The 20,216-nt window shown below is 38.7% G+C and overlaps 2 protein-coding genes across 4 annotated transcripts in view; one reads left to right on the top strand and one right to left on the bottom strand.

The window, feature by feature from the left end:
* Nucleotides 1–5,859: 5,859 nt before the first annotated feature.
* ZCRB1 (zinc finger CCHC-type and RNA binding motif containing 1) lies at nucleotides 5,860–16,311 on the bottom strand. 2 transcript variants are annotated; one of them, XM_059847068.1, is made up of 9 exons: nucleotides 16,153–16,311; nucleotides 15,118–15,190; nucleotides 11,513–11,600; nucleotides 11,329–11,357; nucleotides 9,116–9,227; nucleotides 8,927–9,034; nucleotides 8,067–8,176; nucleotides 7,886–7,961; nucleotides 5,860–6,506 (listed from the first exon to the last, which is right to left on the bottom strand). In XM_059847068.1, exons 3-9 carry the CDS (start codon nucleotides 11,594–11,596, stop codon nucleotides 6,375–6,377), a joined length of 651 nt encoding a protein of 216 aa, XP_059703051.1. In that variant the 5' UTR covers nucleotides 11,597–11,600; nucleotides 15,118–15,190; nucleotides 16,153–16,311; the 3' UTR covers nucleotides 5,860–6,374. The 2 variants fall into 2 exon arrangements, with proteins under 2 accessions (XP_059703051.1, XP_059703052.1); XM_059847069.1 differs by lacking the exon at nucleotides 15,118–15,190 and having other exon boundaries at nucleotides 16,153–16,301.
* Nucleotides 16,312–16,364: 53 nt separating this feature from the next.
* The window catches only part of PPHLN1 (periphilin 1), a 64,796-nt gene continuing 60,944 nt past the window's right edge, over nucleotides 16,365–20,216 (top strand). For both annotated transcript variants that reach the window (XM_059847067.1, XM_059847066.1), the window contains exon 1: nucleotides 16,365–16,464. The gene's annotated coding sequence lies outside the window, so the exon portion shown is untranslated. The remainder of the gene's footprint in view (nucleotides 16,465–20,216) is intronic.

Below are 20,216 nucleotides of genomic sequence, written 5' to 3'. Positions count from 1 at the left end.
AAAAACAAACTTTCACTGCAACATGCATAATCACTCACTTCCTATAAGAGCCTTCTTTAAATGCAGGGGAATTGCTACAGGCATGTGTGTTCCTGTGTGTGGTTTTTTTGTCAACCTGTTTTGGTTCCTTTTGTCCCTTATTCTGTTGCTGAACTCTATTATACCAAAATTCTCAGTCTCACCTGCCATTTTTCTTATTTGTTTTCTTCTCACATCTGAAGCTCTCCTTCCTTTCCTACCCAGAATAGATTCTCTTAATTTCCACAAATCCACTGTGCTGCTTACACTCAAGTCTCCCATGTCAGAATCTACCTATGTAGAAAGTTTACAAAAAGTAGTTCTTCTAACAGTCAGGTATCATTGTGCCCCAGGAAAAGCCAGTTAAAGCACAAAGACAACATGAATATGTAGTGAGCCTTGTTTGCATTAATATAATCCATGTCATACTTCTATGTGACTGAAATGAAGTCTGTACAGTTAGACATATTACATCTAAGTACTCCAGATAACCACATAAAGTAAATCCTCATAAACTCTGATCTAAAGTACAGTGAAGAGGAGAGTATGTAGAAGGAAACCTGAAAATGTTTAGCATAATTGATATACACTTGTTCTGGATGTATATTTGGCTTACTCATCCTTTGCCCTGCCTGCCTTCCTCCCTTCTTCACTGGCTCCCAGCCCCTGGAAGCAGTGAAATTGCATCCAGACAACGCTGTTATAATAATTACTCCTTGCCCCTTTATTAAAAGTGCAAAGTAACCTGTGTGCAGTGCTCCTACCACATTCAGATCAAGAGAGCCGAGTACCTTCCTGTCAACCAGTTTACTGTTTCAAAGGTGTGCAATACTGTACAAAATCTACCATCCTAGCACAAATAACACAAGAGTAAAAAAAAAGTAAAAGTTTTTCAAGGGCTACTTTGTCCTGAACTCAAGTACTTAATCATGGGCTTGGCCTAAATTTTGCAGTGAATGAAGAGAATTCTGGATATTCTCCAGCAGCTTCAACTAAATTAGATATGAACATGAATAAGGCCCTGGGGCCCTGTATTCTCTGGGATGCCACAGGCTTGGGACTTGCAGAGAATCCACCCTTGCACAGTACTGTGATCCAGATTTTAATTAACCAAGTTTCCTCAGTTAAGCTTTTCTTGTGGAAGCCTCCCACAGTAAAAAAAACTCTTTAAAATGTTATGCTGCAGCAGATGAAAATAAACCTAGCTGACAAATTTTCAAAAACTTTCTTGGAAAGAACATAATTTCAAGGACTACAATCATTCATCCTAGATACATGGTTCATGAACTCAAAAGCAGCGCATCCAAGTACTGCATGTTCTCATCTCTCCTAACTGCCATATGCTGCTCAGTCATTTCATTTTATATGCACCCTCATGGCTCCAGGCTTCGTGGGCAGATGGCTCTTTGCCACCTAATCAAATTCACACATCAAATACATCTCAAGTGAGGTCTTTTGTAGAACCCCACCCTCCTTTAGTTTCTCTTCCTTTCTTGAGCATTTGAACATCAGTACAAAGTTGTACTACCAAAAGGTTGATAATTTTCAAATATAAACCACTAATTCTTCAATTAAGCAAACATGGTACAAGCAGTTCTATCCCACTCTAAAAATACAATTCAGTGCCTTGGAACTTCACAGTATACCCACAGAGTCTTTAATATGCCTTTTGGTTCTATTTTGGGACCCTCCTTCTTCCATAGCCACACCTGTTTGTTGAACAGAACACATCTACATCCTCTGCCTCTACATAAGCAGTTAAAATAATGCATTTTTACTCCTGCAACCAAGTGACAGTTTTTGCTGCACTGCACTGAGCTTGATGCAGTATCTAAATTTGGATGCCTTCTAATTCTCTTTAAATGGATATTGATAAAACTGAATTTTCGTGGATCAGCTCACCTTGATGTAGGTTCATAGCCATTGCTTTTCATGAACTTAAAACCTCAGAGTTGCTTTTGATTCTCTGAAGCATCCTATTCATCAGACAGGAAACTTCTCATATTAGTAACTGGTATTTCTCCAAGCCACTGTGACCCACATTCCCTAACTGGGTTGGTTAAATGTTTCACATGCTTTTATCACATTCTACCACTACAATTTCTGCAACTCTTTACTTGCTGAATTACCTGTCACATCCATTAAATGCATGCATAAGCACACATTTCATCTGTCTGAATGCACAGCAGGGTCAGGGTTAGCCTGACAGTGATGGAATGTTGTTTCTCAAACCTGTACAATTCTTCAACCTAAAAAATATTGCTTTCTTTACATGGACTATTTCCTCAGCTTATTCCTTCTAGGATATGTTTTACAGATACCAGCAGAGATACAAGAAATAAGGTGATCTACATTACAAGTGATTAAATCCTCCACTTTCCACCTTTTTCTGTAAAGAAGGAGCAGTGTAGTAATTTTTTTAAATCACCTTCAACAGCTACAGGAAACAACCCTCACCCTGTTAAGATCTGTAAGATAAACAAAGCTGCTGAGGATGAGCATTTTAAGGACACCTAAAAATGGTTTTGTAATCTATACTAAAAAAAAAAAAGCAATCAGCTATCAAATACCAGTTATTTTAAGATAGCACATTTGGAAGAATGATATTTGGAATATTTTCATAGAAGAGCAATAGCAGAAGAGTGATGGACTATATCATCATATTGACACTACAGGAGCAAAATAAAATAGAAACACTCATAGTAGCACTTATTAAATTGCTTAGAAAAGCTAGATGTAAAACATTTTTTAAAATTTTAAACAGCCTGCACAGCTCACCATCCTATGCTACAGTCAGTCATCTCTGCAGATTAAAGAAGGGCTATCCCAGAAAACACAGTGACCCAGAAGCCAAAGATAAAGTGTTTACAATTTCTTCCAGAGATCACCTATTTAGGTATGTATAGTTCTTTATATTTACAGTCCTTTTCGTTGCTCTGCTGAGAGTAGTAACCTGAATGTGCCAAAAACATAGTGGGAGCCTACTAAACATGGACTAAAATTACTCCTATGTCTCATAGCTGCAGTGGTTTAACAAGTGCTGCACAGGCACAGTATGAGTAGTACCATTTATAATCAATTAAGCTAATCATCCTTATCCCACTTCCATATTCCTTCTTCCCCAAGGACAGTTAAAAGGCATCTCCTAGTGATTTTGTAGACACTACTGTTAGACATTTCAATAGATGAGAGGTCCTATGACCCAGAACATATTTGGACAATTTTCAAGCTGTTTTGAAAATATAAAAGACAAAATCTAGTAAGTAGGCATTTGCAGAGAGACATGAGTTTTGGACATTATTTAATAAACAAAAAAGGTCTCCCACTTAGTGTAAATTTCCCTACAATCAGAGCCATATTATTTATACTCTAAAACCAGCTTACAAGCCTAAGATAGGGTCTCAAAGTATTAAAAATAACCCCAAACCAACATACAGCTTGAACATGAATCTCTCAGAAGAAAACTCTGTGGTTTTTCTAACAATAACAGAAAGGTGTTCTACAAGACATTTTCTATTCTTCTCTCTTTTGATAGAAAGGATACACAATCTCACCTGTCTGACCCAGAGACACCAACAATTCCTGCTTTATGATACCAAACTGACAGAAGCACCACTGCATTACTTGAGCTTTGTGCACTAATTGCACCCTCTTGGCCTGGTCTAAATTAGCAGGCTCGTTAACACTTTCCCTTGCTCCTCAGCCCTGATGGGATTCAGGTGGAAATCTGAAGCCATGCTGATTAGAATAGGGGAGGGTAGGCATGAACAGGAGCAAATCCCTCCATGCTGAAAGTCATAAAGAGACTTTATTGACAAATTTTTGCCTTTTTTTTTTTTTTCCCCACAATGAAACAGCTGCATGGGGGGTGCTCTAGAAAACAATTTTGTATTCAAGGAAGAACAGGTACTTATGCTATATAATGTAATGGTTGTCTAATGCCAGTCTTCTGAATTTCTCACCTAGAAATACTTCGTTATCTTACCAACAAAGAATTAAAATTATTCAGAAGGCCAAGTGCAAAAATCCTATATCTGAAAATCCCTTTAGACTGTGTTTTAGGCATTAGATGCCTCCTTCTAAAACAAAAACTACACACACTGCTGATCAACAGAAGTTAAGAATTAAGAAAACTGTTAAAGGAAGATGATTTAAGGTAAAAAATTCTAAATGCCTATTCTGCACAGAAGCAGGTTGATTTTTATATTTCTTTTCCAATGTCACCTACCTCAAGTGACTTTATGCTTGGAACAAAAGATCATGGAGGAACAACACTGGGTCAGTTGTAACAGTCTGGACTGAGCTACTGCTTCATGCTGATGAAACCAAACCTTATGGGGAAAGCAGTGAGGCAGAAGCAGCAGACCAGAAAGATACATCTGTGTGCTTCAGCTACTGGAACTCCGGATAAAGTACTGTATTAGGGCAGAACGTCAGTTCTGTTTTTTATTTGAGAATATTTCTGAGCAGAGACTTTAACATTTTGAAATATCGTGTTCCACGTGTAAGTCAAATCCTTTTGACCCCATGACCCTGAAAAAAAGTCTCATGGCAGTGACTTCCACTACTACATTACAGGTGTAATGGAATAAAGTTGGAAGCTTGCTGTCTAAACACTTCACTGAAATCTTAATTCTTACAAGCTATCACATATTTCCAAACCAGAGTCATGGACCAAGTGAAACTGGTCCTCCGTCAAATTCTAGTTTTCGATCTTTTTTTAAAACCAGCATTGAATATGGTATTTGAGAAGAAGACTAAACTCTGATTTTACGTAGTGGCATAATCTTTTGTTTGGGTTTTTTTTTTTTTTTGGACTGCCATTGAGCCCTAACCTGACATTTAAAGAAAAGCATGCTGGCAGAATTACTTGATTCTTTAGTAGAGCTTACAATTCCTCAAGCTTCATTATTGCACACATACATGATGTAGAGTGATTTTCATTTATTAACAATGTGCCTGGCAGTTTAGCTCTCAGCTCTTCAGTATTAAGAGATCTTCCTAAAATTCAGTGAATCAGTGAAGGAAGCTTCAGATTTAATATACAGTACTTTCAGCAAAAAGTCAAAGTCAGTCTTAAAAACATTCCTTGGATTACTGAGTCCAAGATCTTCCTGTATCTAGAGCCCAATACTCCTTCCTATTCTGACTTGAGCTTGCACAGAAAAATCTCGAATTACTTTATTTTCGTTTCTGAATTCTTGTGTTTAAGGAGCAATGGAAGGCAACAGAATGATGTTCTGAATGTCACTACTTTATATTAGCTTAGAGGGTGTGTGTGCATGTTTCTTTGCTTTGCACTGAGTTACATATTTGAATGTAAATTGGTATTAATTAAGAATACATAATGGTATATTTGGATTTACATTTTCTATATTTGGAAGAAAATCAAGTCCTGATGAGCAAACAGGAAGAACTGAAAATAGAAAGAGGTCAGCTCATCTCTTATTCAAAGTGTGAAATTGTGAATGTATTTTATCTTGTGCTTCCTAAAAGTGAAGAGTTTAGACTACACACCAATATAAAATGGGTACCACTATCACCATGTGTCTGTGGTTTTGGGAACCATCACAGCTACAGGACAACATGCCTAGAACCCTAGAGATATCTAAAGACACTGAAAAGCTTGATGTGCAAAATACGTGGCAACACACTTTGCTAAGAGACCAAGATGGTTCCAAGCACACATGAAAGCTGTTTTTTAGGCATGTAGGAAATGATGCTTTTTGGATTTTGCCAACAGGTTCAAATGTGATGCAGGTTAGATCCAAGTGCATTTAAAACTCTGTGGATAACCCTAATTACTGTTAAGCACTCAAACTGCAGTCAGGAGAAACAGCATTGATGTAACAATAATTTATTATAGTACTGTGAAGAGTAAAAAGACAATGCCTAAAGCTGAAATTCAACCCTATGCAGAGGAACTAATGCAAGTTTCATAATCTACTGAAGTACTACTAAAGCACTGCTTCCAAACAGACCAGTACATAAAGCATCAGTGGTGTTAACAGTCATCCTAAGAGGAACTTCTCTTAGGAAAAGAGCCTTGGAAATTCTCTCATGAAACATTTCACTGCTAGGACTTGGGTCTAGACACTAAATGCAAGATGCATTCTCACAGATACTTTTCTGGATTTAAGTGTATAATTACATCATTTTCTTAAAAAGTTGCCTTGAAAGGTAAGGTTTTGAGACACAAATATAAAAAGCTGGGAGAATCAGGGGACAGAATAAAAAACCCCCATGATTTTCACTGTCTTCAACACTAAAACAAACCTGTATTACAGATCACTTTGTAGCACTTTACAAAATGTACACTATATATATCTTATATATGCATTTAGAACAGTATTATTTCAGTCACTAAGTTCTTCCTCATCACTGAAATAAGCACTTTTCTTAATCCGTGGACGTTTTGAATCATCTGAAATTGAAGATTCCCCTGCAGTCTGTGTCCATCTTTGTTGTTCTTCCTCAATTTTGGCTTGCTATAATGAAGATAAGAAAAGTATTAGCTGGAATTAAGAAAAATTAAGGTGCACAACAAATAACAATGCTATTCTTAATATACACTGAATTCTTAAATAAGTTAGAGAATTACAAGGGTTTATTTCCAGATAAACTGTGTGATCAAAGCACTAGGAAACATTTCTGAAAGTAGTTCTCATTTGTAAGCTGTCTTCTACAGCATAGCAGCTGTCTGGACCATCCTCTATTCTCAAAAAGAGGAATTTTGCCCATGGCAAACGTCCAAAAATATAGAGAGATCTAAAGCAAAAAATCTAAGCAGATCTCTTTAGCTGAGATCTAAAGCAAAAAATGCCTCATGTTTTAAACTGATGTTATTGAATCAGCTTTGTTCTGCTAATAAGTCTTCTATCCATTGTCCTTTGCAGTCATTCATTCACATAATGAGTGCCTTTGGGGATTATTACTGAAGGTTATTCAACTAATAGTTTAAATAGAAGCTTCCTATTTTTACCAGTTAAAAATCTTTGGAGGGTGATAGTGAGGCATCAATAGAAATGAGAATGTTTCCTGCCTTTATAAGTTTTATTTCCAATTGTGGAGGTTTTGGGGAAAGAGTTTCTGCGAAATTCACATTGTGAATATGTGAACCACTTTTTTTGACTTCAAAATGTAAAAGTCTTGCACTCATTCAGAACAGTTATACAGTGATACAGTCACATTCAGAACAAAGTTATTAAATCCTGAGGGCTTTTTTGGGGGGGAGAGGCACACAGGCAACAATGTTGACCAGGGAGCCAAGAACTTTGAATATCAGGTCAGGCTTGTTCTGTTTCATGAAACAAAAGGGTGTAGAGATAAAGAAGTAGTAAAGACAATAATACAGATGTTAGATAAGCTAGCTACATAAAAAAATATGCATTCAGTATGTTTTGGGAGATGAGGTCTATTAGAGAACGTGACGGTCTGTATAAGGCAAAGGAAGTGTCCCAGTAATAAATGTTCAAGGACATTCCAGTGAGGACAGAGGATGTGTCTGGTCATTTATACATGACTGGTTTTTTATCTCCTCAGACAACAAAATAAAGAGGGATTTGTGGGCAAAAACCTAGCAGAGCATCACAGCAGAGATGACACAAAAAAATACCAAAGGAGCTTGAAGGAAAAAAAGGCTGCAACACACAAATGCAGCAATAGTGACAGAGGAAGAAACCCAAACAAAATTCCACTGAACATGCCTGCAATGTAAAGAAGCCAACTTTAGTTTGCTGCCAAACCAGAGCCCAAGTGCTATAGAGCAGACAGACCTATGCATGTATATCAGAGCTTCTGAAAAGCAGCTTAAGAAGGAGTTGAATTAAAAAAATTATAATAAATATGCCATGCTTCAATTTTGTACCTGAAAAGCTATGGCCTGGCTGAGGCTATCTAGAGCAGGGTCTTCACCTTCCTCTTCACTTTCTTCTTCCTCCTCACTGCATTGTGCAGGGAGAGAGAAAAAAAAATAGATCTTTAATTTAAGTGTTTAGTATGAAAAAGCTTCCTAAAAAAAGTAGTAACATGTAACTCAATACACATACACTTCTTCTGGCTCCACTATTTTCTTTCTCTTCTTCTTTTCTTTTTTTTTTGGTGGTTCCCGCTCCCCTAGCATATTTTTAGGACAAGCATAACTTAAGTGTCCTGCTTCCTTGGAGAAAAAGAAATATTGCTTAACAGAAGCCATTACAAACAACTATATGTTAAGACGTATCATGAGGGAAGTTCATGGGGGGAAAAATGGGAGCAATTAATAAGATAAATGGAATGCTGAATTAGCACACAGAAGACAAACTCTTCTCTAGGTTTGCCATGGAAATTAAGAGATTAGTGGTGATATGCATGCTTAACTGCAAACTGAGAACAAGCTACAAGAACAGTAGATTTTTTTTGTCTGTTACAATAACTGAATACACTACACATGGTTTATATTCAAAACAAGATAGAAACCTCAGAATTAACAATTTAAGACACAGGAGTGAGGTGACATTTTTGCTGTAAGAAGTGTTATGAATATAAATCAAGTTTGTATTGGACTTGATTTATAAATACTATCCAAATATCATTGTCCTACATTACTATGTTCAGGAAAAGTCAATAATTAATTAAAAGTTAAAACTCACTTCTATATGGAACAGTTGTTTCCTGTATTTATTTTACTGCCGGCTAAATCATGAACTTCCAAAGGTAGCAAAAGCGGATACTTTGAAGCAAAGAGTGGGAGGCTGTCATCGCAATAGTTTTCCTATGCATCACTTATTTTTCTTGGGTTTTATTTCTCTTTGTTACTTTCATTACCATCTAATATTACTACTATTTTTAGTATTACTTCAATTATTAAGTTATTCTTATGTCAACCCACAACCTTTGTCCATTTCTGTACATTTTTGGTTTTACTCACCCCACATTCGTAACACTTAGACTTATCAAAGTAGTTACGCCTGCGAATGAATTCTGCTGCTCTTCCATTATCAATGGCAATACTTGCTTTTATTACTCTTCCAAACAACTACAGAAAATTGGAAAGAAAAGGTAAACGTTTTGGAACTGAAAACTCAACCTTCTGCCATAAAAACTTTCCAAAATGTACCTGTTTGTTATTAAGTGCCCGAGAACAGTTTTGTGCAGATTCTTTATCCAAAAACAAAATAAAGGCAACTCCTTTGCTCTTTCTGGTGTCTTTGTCTTTCATAATGGTAACTCTGGAAACATATAACCACGTTATTGATTTTAGTGAAACACACTAAAATTACTTCAGAGATATTTTTTCCTTAAAGATCTCAGGGATCGTACCTTTGTTACACAGCAGAAGAGTTAAAGTATATTTAACAATAAAAATACTCATTAAACAGAAATTCAAAGGAGCAGCTACCCTGGCCATGTATTTAGAGGTACAGTGGAGATGATTTTTAAAAAGCATGTGGGTCTTTCTGGGCCCAGTATCACTCTTAATTCCCTTGGGTGACTTGCAGAACAGAGAACATAATCTTTAGATTTACAAGCAACCTAACTGGAGGGAACTACATATACTGAAGGTAAAAGGAAAATTCATGAGTAATCTTACCATTGCTATTATTGATGAAAAGCACAGTGTGAACTGCCTCCAAATTGAAAAATCTATGTTCGTGTAGGACTAATCAGCTAAACAGGTTCACAACAGGAAACACTACCCATATGCAGAACTGTTCTACAAATATCTCTGACTGAAATCCAAAGATCATGGATGCATGTTTTATTTCACATGACATAAAAATTTAAATCTTCAGTCTAATATTGAAATCAAGAGCTTCAATAGCACATTGAGAAGTTCATGAAAATCTAGAAACAGTAAAACAAAACCTGAACATAAAAATTTACAAGATAGGGCCCGGGTGTGTGTGTATGGCTGAAACCCACACAGCCTCAATTCTTTCAATCTTAATGTCAGTTGTATTTAGTCCTGAAAAAACCTAACAAAACAGTGAGAACCAGAATGTCAGGGTGCATGTACATAAAAATCAAAGTACACATATAAAAGTAGGGAATACACTCCTCCCTATGTCCACCACAGGCAAAACAAGGTTCAGTCACAGGGCAAGCAAAAATTCTAAGAAGTAACCAAAAGAAACCAAACCTCACTTCAATACAGAAGGCCTACCATACAACCTATGTAAGTAACAGATGACCCACATGGTAAAAAGTTTATAAAATAAGAACACAGTGAAGAAAGCTCAAATTTCCCCAAATACATGCACAAAAAGGTTGAACATAGCAGTTTTACTAACAAAGCCTCTTGGACAAAACATGTCCAACTGCATGCATTAAGTTCAAGTGTCAATAAAACTGACTTTAGGACAATTCTATTAATTTTTATGCCTATCTACTCTTTGAAGAATTCCAACAGCAGCCTGGTATGACTGTCAGACTTCTAATCAGGATATTGAACATACTAATTAATAACACAAGAATAGAAAGAATCAAGTGTGACAAATCTTTAAAAAGTCAGGAACTTCTCAGAGCCATAGAAAGTCTGATTTCTTACTGAACAAACTCAGTTGAAGTCATAATAGTCAGGATATATTTGCTTTTCCTGCAACACACTTCTGAGACTTCACAAACTTTGAAACTCTGTATCTCACAGGTTATTGCAACAGCTACTAGAAATTAGAGAAGATACTTATTGGTTTAGGATTAAAAACTGAAGACTTGAGTCTCCTTATTCTGACCAATTAAAAAAAAAATAAAACCAGTCAGTTCCTTACTGTGGCATTTCTTTCTATCATTTTAACACAGAGGCAGATATTCACATATATTGTTCATGAATACCCCACATGATAGCCATTAATGCAGCCTTAGGTAAAGCCTAGCTTTAGGTAAAATACTAAGCAGTCCCAATAACCAGCCCCTCTCGAATCACAGAGAACTGTACACTGCAATTGTGGGAACTGTGACATCTAGTTCATATAAGAAGCTCCCACTTTCACACTTACCCACCGTGGTGAAAGAAAGGGGAATAATACTAGAAGAAAACTATTTCAGCTATTTCAGAGAAGAGACTGATGGTATGTAACAACATTCTACTTGATCTTAAGAAATGGTTAGCAAAACCTGTTCCAAACACAAATATTCTTGTATTATGTATATAACTGCAAGAACTTTCAGTTGTTAAATTAAATTTATACTTTATTAAAAGTGAACAGAACTTCAATACAGTTCCACATTCATACTTTAATTACAAAAAGCTCAAGACTTTCAAGTGACGGAAAGACATAAAATATTTAAAATGAGAGGTACAAAAATAGAAGGCCATATCAGGTCACTTACTTGACAACTTTTCCATACTTTGAAAATATCTGAAATATAAAACAAAATAAAAAGATTTACCAACAGACAATTGCATTTCACCAATAATAAATTTATCATAACAAACTTATATATCAGTATTGATTTTACAGTCAAAATTATTGTCAACAAGTTTAATCTAAACAATGCATCTCTTAAAACTTACCCTGTACAGATCATTGTTAGTCAAAGCAAAGGGTAAATTGGACACATACACTGTGCTTTTGCTTGGTGCCAACCCACCACTCATTTTTCTGATGAAAGGAAAAAGAGAGAAGAGTTAAACTGTATTGAACAAAGAAATCAATTGAAAAAATAGTTTCAAGACTTTCAATTTTATTTCAAACCTAGCCTAGACAGCCATGATAAAGTTGCAGGAGAGCATAGCTTTCATTTCCCTTGCCTTCATGGACTACAGAAGACATATATTCCTTCCTCCTCTCCTGGATCCAAACATATTTTTGTTCTATGTGAGTCAATTTGTAGCCAAGAAAAAACTGGCAAGTTAGTGTACTTAAAATAATCCTCTGCTGATCTGTGCAATTAGAAAGGTTGGGGGTCAAAAGACACAAGCAATGCCCATTTATTAAACATTATGGACAACGTGTCAAATTACTGACCTTTGTACCAGTACTAGCATGATCTGATTCTTTATGCAAGTATCAGTTCAGCTGCATTCAACATACAATAAAATACAATTGGTTAAGGGGGGAAAAAAAGCTTCCCTAAAGCAGAGTCCTAATTATTGTGGAGAGGGAGACAAATACATTTTTAAGTCAATGTAGCATGATGCTAATATGGCATGCTTTCCTTTCCCCTCTTAACTACTGATCAAGTTCTGCACTCCTCTAGAACTGCATGTGTCCAGAGCTGACCACGAAGAAGTATCTCTGTAGAAGCACTCCTCTTCCTCTTGACTAGGCAGATTTCTCCTGGTAGGAAGCAGGAAAATTTCCAATCTTTCCATTTTAATTTCCAATCTTTTCTATGCTCTTGAAACTGAATATGTCTGGAAACAATTAATCAATTAAAAATACTGTTATAACCACATACACATCATCTAATACTAGGCAAAGAGTAACCGGATTAACTTGAAAATGGCAAGTTTTTCTTCTAATGTTTTTCTTCACATTTGGACATATCCCAAGATTTTTAGTGGTGTAAAGTCTGTGCAAAACATTCTCTTTGATTCATTCTGTAGCCATGGGTCAGACCAAGAGCTAAGTGAGTAAAATTTAAGATCAAAACATACCCCTTATGAAAGGCCACATCAAATAGTACAGCAAGCCCACTCCCTACACAGTCCAACTTCTACCTCCTTGTCCATTTTCCTACAGCCTCATTACTGCTTCCTGGCACCTCTAGCCAATTCCCAACTGAGATCAAGCCACTTCTTCAGCAAGACCACCTCATTTTAAAAATGCAGACAAAAGCTGATGAAGGGATAAAGCCCCTAAAGTATTAAAATCAGCATCTGCTATATTACAGTTTCTTGGGGGACTTCTTGGGTAGCCAGTCTGAACAGATTGCTTGGGCAAGTGCCAACAAAAGTAACTAATATCACACTCTAATCCGGCTGATACTTTCTGGCATTTCATGATTTAGTTATCTGAAGGTCTGATATTCCCAGTAGAGACTGATTGTCCAAGTGCTTTACTTCTCTTTCCTGACATGCTTACTGTATCACAATTCATTTGAGTGGCAGTTTCTGAGTGATTCAATTTTGAGGTTTTTCCTGTTCAGAGACTGTTTTTTGGCATGAGCAAAAATGGCAACACAAAGGTTAAGCAAATGAAAACAGAATAAATTTGCAATAAAGGCCACACATTGCATCTGGTGTTAGGCAGACTGGGTTCATTATCCCAAATTCCTTTCTGCTTGGCATTAGTATCCTTGATAAGCCTAACCAGACTGACTTGGCAACATGCCATGTGAATGGATGGCCTGAAGTGCAATTATCCAGATGTACAGTGGATAGAAGGATTCAGGAAGAGCAATGTCAACCCTGCACTATGCTATATTGCCAGTGTTAATATATTGCAGCAGTGGATGAGAAAACACTGGAGGTGAACCTCAAGTATCTGAATACAACAATTTCACTCTGCCTAAAAGGCAAGAGAAGCTGGAGCACCTTGCAACAGCAGGCCAAAGCAGCCCCCATTTTAATGAGCAGTCAGCCTGCACATTGCACAATGCCACAGAGCAAACCTTCACAGAGAAGGTGAGACATCATGTGGAGATTACTACTGGCCTAAAGCTCAGTTGGTAGGAAATTATTAATGAAAGGAGCCTACAGAATCACTATTTTCAGCTGCACACTGCTTTTTCCAGAAGCTGAAAGAGTTGCACCCTGACAGCACTGGCTGCCAGACAGCTGAGGTTGAACATTGTTTCTACTACCCTGGACAAATTTGGGCTTAACAGTTTTGCTGCTCCAACTGCCCAAATATTCTTAGCAATTTGTATTGCTTAGGACTGTTGTGCAAGTACTGCTTATTTTTAATGTCTGACTCACTATACAGATACAACTTTAATACAAGAGGGAGTACAGCTACTGTATGGTTATCACCATTTATTATACTGATGTTTTCTAGGTGGAGGAGTGAAAAAATGCCAGTTCCAGCTTTAAGCTAAGTCCCCAGATAAGACATGTCATCTGGAGGCTCATCGTTACAAGGCTGAGAGTCCTGCTACTTCAGGAATTTTCTAACTTCATAGAAATGTTCAATATAAGTTTAAGATTTTCATCACATTCTTTCTCCATGATTACCAGTCTCTCTGCTCAGCTGACAAGAAAAAAAAATCCTCTTCCCTCACAAAAATCTCCAACTGAACCAAAAAACAACATCTCAGCTTTCTTCTTGCTGCAGGAGACTCAACTGAAAGTCAGGTACAGCCTGGCTTCAAGGCTATATCCTGCTTTTCAACAAATAAAAACATTTCTATTTTATGCTGGATGCTTTTCTGGGGCTTTCTTGACCTTCAAGGTATTACTTTCATTACTTAATTTTAAATGCTAAAAGCCTTTACAATATCTCCACAGAATTGCACACAATTCCCATTAATGTAATGGTCTCTCTGTAATATTAATGCCTTCTTCATTTATCACTTTCACATACTAACTTTGACAATAGAGTTATGTCTCATTACAATGCTGTCTTGAATTCGATCTTTTTTGTCTTTTCTAACAACCCGAACTAAAAGAAGCCATTTTTTGACAAGAGCCATCTGTCAGCAATGATTAAGTCTCCTGAAAAATAGATCAGGTACACGAATATGTTTTGCTTCAATCCAATATGCTTAATGCAGCATCTGTCATTAGTATTGGGGATATCACAGAAACACAATGATTAATTTCAGTAATTGGCTTTTCTACTCTACCCAGAACACATGAGGACACCACTAAAACAGTTCAGATACCTCTGAATCAACAAGTGGAGCCTAAATTTACTTACACTTTCATGACTTAACTTCGGTATTTCAACTTAAAAGCACAAACTTGTATCTCTTTTTTTAAGTGCAGTGCAGCAATGTCAGATCTATGATTTAATCAACTAAAGTATGTACAAATGATTTGTGAGCAAGTTTCTCAAGACACTCCCACTCAGGCCAATTAGAGTGTTTCTATCTTGATCCTTAAAACACAGTATTTTCTTCCTGATTTAATAGTGTCAACGGAGTTTAGACCCAAATCAACAAACCATTAGTTGTGGCAGGAGCTTGGCTCAGGCTAATAATCAAGTATCTGGTAAAGGATGAAATCAAACTCACATTCTCCTTGGTTCCAGACAAGGGTATCAACCACTTGCTACAATTCTGCCCTGCACAAGGGGCATGGAACAAGCTGTAAGAGAATAATCTGTTTTATCTCATACTCCAAGCAAATAATAAACAGGATCAAAAGTTGGTAAATAAGGTTAGCACTATCAGCAAAGAAAGAATAGAATCTGCTCAAGCCAAAGAGGAACATAAAAAGGATCTGTGGTTTGAATCAAAACACTACGTATTGATCTAAATACAAAACACTACGTATTGATCTAAATACAAAAGGGGGCAACCAGACCATCAGCCCGGACTATCTTTCAAACACACATAATTTATATATGTTCCTTTTCCAGATTATATATAGGTGTCACATCGACCTTGGCCAAAATCGGTAGAACTTTGTCCCAGACAGATGTAATGATATGAATCCATTTTCATCCCCAGTACTAATCAGCATTTGCTGAGACTTTATTGTGAATGAAGATGATAGAGCAGTAAGTGCTTTACTCAACAAATGTGCAATATCTACAGAAGTAAGGAGTGCTCTCGAGACTTGGGCTGTCTTCTTTCGCCTCCACTTGAAGACTCAGGCCCCTCAGAAGTTCATCATTTCTATGCTACCATTTCCCCCACACTCCAAAGTGAAAGCCCACAAAAGCTTTTCCAAGAGTGTCTTTTTAAAGGGATTCTCAGCACAGCCAAGATGGGAGAAGAGCTGCTTGGTTCAATCGCATCTGGTCTCACCCAGAGCTTCACCCAGGAGGGGCAGTTCTGGGTAACTCACTTCGTGACGGCCCTTCTCCTCAAATCACGGAACACGTAATCTATGTCAGAGCTCAGAGCGAGCAAAGCGACATTGAAGCAACAGAACCACAGACTGCACAGGAACTTCCACACGCTGTATTAACACCTTTGGCCACAACATGACAGCGCGGCCCAGACCAGCTGCTTGTGTCGTCCCTTCCTATTCCGCGAAGGCCCGAAGCGAGCGAGCTGTGAAAAAGCGTTCGCGACACCCGCGGTGCCCCGGCCCCGGCGTACCCGTCACGGCGGGGCTCAGCCCGCGCGGGAGCCCATCGTGCGGCGCGGCCCGGAGAGGCGCAGGTGCGGTCCCGGCGGGACGGGACGGGACGGGACAGCCCGGGACACACGGCTCCCTCCTCTGCACCGTCGCCCCCGCCCGTCGCGCTTCCGCCGACGCGCAGCTCCCGGCGAGGCTGCGGCCAATGGGCGGCGGCTCCGGGACGGCGGGCGGGTGTTTCCGCCGACGGCTCGGGAGCGCCGGAAGTGGCGGCGACGTGCGGGGCTGCCGCGGGTGCTGCGCAGCGGGAGCGGGAAACAGGCGAGCGGCAGGTGCGTGAGCGGCGGGGCCGGGAGCGGGGCCGGGCCGGGGGCTGGCCGCCTTCCTCCGCGGAACCAGCGCGGCCGGAGCCGGTCCTCTGGCCCGCGGCTGCGGTGGGACACGCTCGGCTTCTTGCGGGGCGCCCCGGGGCCGCCTTCCTGCCCCCTCTGCGACCACGTGCTCGGGGGTCGCGGCGCGTCTGCCCTGGGAAGCGGCAGCCTCGAGGAACGGCCTGGGGAGCGCGTCCCTGCCTGTGCCGGGGCAGCCCGAGGGTGGCGGGGGCTCTGTGCAGCCCCACTGCCCGCCAGGTGGGCTGAAGCTCAGTGGCGGGACGGGAGCGCTGGGAAGGACGGCCTCCTCTGGGCAGGCGGCTGCTGGGTTAGCACCCGAGATGGCTCGTAAACCTCGTCATTTAATCCTCTTTGAAACCCGTTTGGGACAGAAGACTTTGGTTGTCAGTTTAATTTGTATATTTGTTTTGAAGGGAAGGCTCGTCCTCCTTGTGCATACATCTGAGAGTAATTTTAAACAATAATTCGTAATGAGTGTTTGGAGGCTACATAAATCCCATTGTGAACACTTTCATTGATGTGTGTGGTGGGTATGTTGGTGCAGGATCAGTGTCCTTATTGTTTTTAGAGGGATAAATAAGACATGAGTGTGTCACTCAGCTCATTTCCTAATAAGTACTAGAATAAGTCTTTCAGAATAAATCTGTGTGATTAGTTTAACAACAGGGTATGCTGTAATATTTTAAGTCCTTACTAGTATTTAAGTATCTCAAGTCTACTCTTCATGGTTCTTTATTCTCATTCATACTCCTTAGGTAGGCTCCTTCCCCTCTATTAGGGTTTTCAAGGATAGTCTGTAAATTCTTTATCTGTGACTTCAAGGGAGCAAAGGCAGTCAGAAATAACAAAAAGATATGGAAACCCACACAACCAGTGACAGTGATTTGCCCTGGGTGAAGTGCTATGTCTGTACTTTCAAGAGTAATTTCAAGAGCATTGTGGTTTTGACTGGTTTTGGCAACGATATGGAAAGCTGCCATATTTTGTTGTCAGGGTGTTTGTGCTGCAGGATGGAAAGCCACAGGAGCAGTGGTGATCCATGCAGCTGTTTGCAGTGACATTCCTGGTGGAGCAGCCACATCAAAGCCTGGTAGAGTATGCTTTTCATGGCACTGGCACTGATGATGGACAGGTCAGTAACTGCAGGTAGTCAGGTAAATATGTGCTATTATTATTATATTCTATTAATATAACCCCGAATGCATTGCTTCCATTGCTCCTGTCCCAGTGACATATTAGAATGTTGTAGTAAGGAAGTGGAATTGGTGGGATTGTAAATCCTCATTGGAATGCTGCTGCTGTTATTAATTATATTCAGTTTACGCATGCTGTTTTAAATCAAAATCATTGTGAATGGATTGAGAAAGGTTGGAAGGAAACCTCTTGGTGTCTAGGTGAATATCCCTAGACTTTTTGCAGTCATACTTCTAAATGCTTTTGAAACTCTTGTAGCCCAATATTTGCTATTAGGCAGAGATAGATTCTCTTTAAATCTCTGTTTTTTCTTAGTGCCTCGCTCATGTAATTTTATTTCCTTGTGTGTTGGATTTTTCCCTCTGCTCGCACACTTCTGCTTTTTAATTTCTCTAGTAGGACTGTGTCTATTCTGTGTGTTTTACCTGTCCCAAGTACAAGGGGAACATGAGAAAGTTACTTTCTCCCCCAAACCTATTTTTATCTGCCTTGCCTTCTGTCTAGGTAAGAGATCCTGGGATATCTTTGAAGATTATCAAATGCAGAGTCTAATTGTTGGAAGATAAAACAGTATTTTCTGTCTGTCTTTATATCCTCACAGCAGGAATCATTGCTAGTTTTATAGTGCTATTGCTAATAAGTTACATCTCTCCTATATCTTGTACAAAAGCGTTTGAGCTTTTTTGAGAGCTTTCCAGAGTAGAGACAATAGACAAAATTGGCTCACATTTGTCAGTCTCTGCTGTTTATCAAAGTAACATTATAAAACCAGATATATCCCAGTGGCATGGGAGGCTCCAGCTGCCTGTCTCTGCATTTGCTTTGTTCACATATGGCAAGATGTAGCCATCTGGATTAGGAAGCTGTATGTGTTGAAAACAAAAATGTAGATTCTGCAGAAGGATGATAGCACACGGTAGAAAATTAAAAATCCTGCAGAAGCAGATACTTGTAGTCTTGATGAAAATTGATGTCTCAAGTAAGTGTAAGCAGACAAGAATTGTGTACAAGTGTTTCAAAGTACTGGAGTGCTTTGAAAATGCATCAGGAGGGTGCAAAGAATCTGAAGAGACCTGTGTAGTCTGCCTGATGAAAAAACCTTAACGTAGAGCAAAACATGGTGCTCATTGGAGTAAAGCCGTTCTTGGTGGCTGGCTGCAATAGAGCAGCTTGTTTTGTGTTCATAGAATGACCTCTGCACTTACAGAATGTGTTTATTTGTGAAAAGACTTTGCTTTAGGTAAAATAGTCACCTCGGATCAAAAATAGGAAGAGATTGTTTAAATTAATATAGCAAGTGATTATATATCATAATATTAAGCATCAGCTGTTTTTTTTTTTTTTTTGTATATGCTAATAGAAGATAGTTAATCAGGATGAGTTATAGTATTTGGTGTGAAACAAAACCAGGTTTCTCTCATTCTTTGTTTCACAACAACTTTGTGCCTACTGAGTGAACAGATGAATCTCAATACCGCATAATAAATTTGAGATTTGACCTCTTGAGTCTTTGTTAATGGAATTTTCTGATATTGATCCTAAGAGTTTAAACTGTCCATGGTTGTTATAAAAGCTGTGTTAGGTCACATCAGTTAAGAAATGAATTGTTTTCTTTTTCTATAGAAACAGATAAAAGGTACTCAAGGTGCTGGGAATTGCATTTTCTTCCCTTCATGCATATTTTTCTTTTGCTATTATCAAATAGATCCTTGTTTTATCTCATTGTTCTGAGTTAAAATTTGTCTGTTTTGTCTTCTGTATAAAATTGGTCTTCTACTTGTTTACCTTACTAGCATTTTAACCAATGTACTTGATGGTTGATTCTGCCTGATTAACTTCCTTTATTCCATTCCTCTAAATGCAAATGAGAGTTTTCTTCCAATTGCATAGTTGCTTGTTGTCTAGTGTATATTTTTTGTCAGTCTGTTGACTTTTGTGATAGTGTATCTCTACCTTTTTCCAGCTTGTGTTTTTGTTGAAATACTGGTCTTAATTCTTGCTCATTTCAGTGTAGTCTGGCAGTGATAAAAAAAGGGAGTGTTTTTATCAGCTTGATTCCTGATAAAATAATAGGGTGTGTATGTGAGTGTTGGTGCCTACTGCCAGTGATGTGTGTTGGGATGTTGGAATTGGTTTGACTGGCAGAGCAGCACAAGATATAAGTTTGCCCTCAGCTTCAGTAGCACTTATCTGAGATGTGTTGCTTTTTGAACATTGTGTTCAGTTAACAGTTTCAATAACCTCTGCAGGCAGAAGGACAGGGTCACTACTGTATTTGTCCAAATGGAGAAAAAAACAGCCTGCTTGAAAACCGCATCTGAATTCAGCTTCTGGCATTTTGCTATTTGTCTAAAAAACTGAGGGTTGCCATCAAGTACCTAAATCTCTGTTCGTGTGAGAGGTGGGTAGGCTGTGGATGAGCAGAGGAGAGAATGGGTGCTGTGGGCACTTCTGGTGCTTCCCAGCTGTGGGCAAGTACAGACAGAAGGAATGGTCCA

The sequence above is a fragment of the Haemorhous mexicanus genome, chromosome 5, assembly GCF_027477595.1.
Source record: "Haemorhous mexicanus isolate bHaeMex1 chromosome 5, bHaeMex1.pri, whole genome shotgun sequence".
NCBI classification, from domain to species: Eukaryota; Metazoa; Chordata; class Aves; order Passeriformes; family Fringillidae; genus Haemorhous; species Haemorhous mexicanus.
Note: the sequence above shows the minus strand (reverse complement) of the source record. Positions and strands in the feature narration are given on the sequence as shown.

Bases quoted from the DNA above. Each gene is read 5' to 3' on its own strand.
- ZCRB1 (XM_059847068.1), bottom strand. From the start codon at position 11,596: ATGAGTGGTGGGTTGGCACCAAGCAAAAGCACAGTGTATGTGTCCAAT. The intron at 8,177-8,926 runs GTGAGTAAAACC...TTTTTCTCCAAG, and splicing joins CTAAGTGTTACGAATGTGGG to GAAGCAGGACACTTAAGTTA. The intron at 7,962-8,066 runs GTATGTGTATTG...TGCACAATGCAG, and splicing joins ATAGTGGAGCCAGAAGAAGT to TGAGGAGGAAGAAGAAAGTG.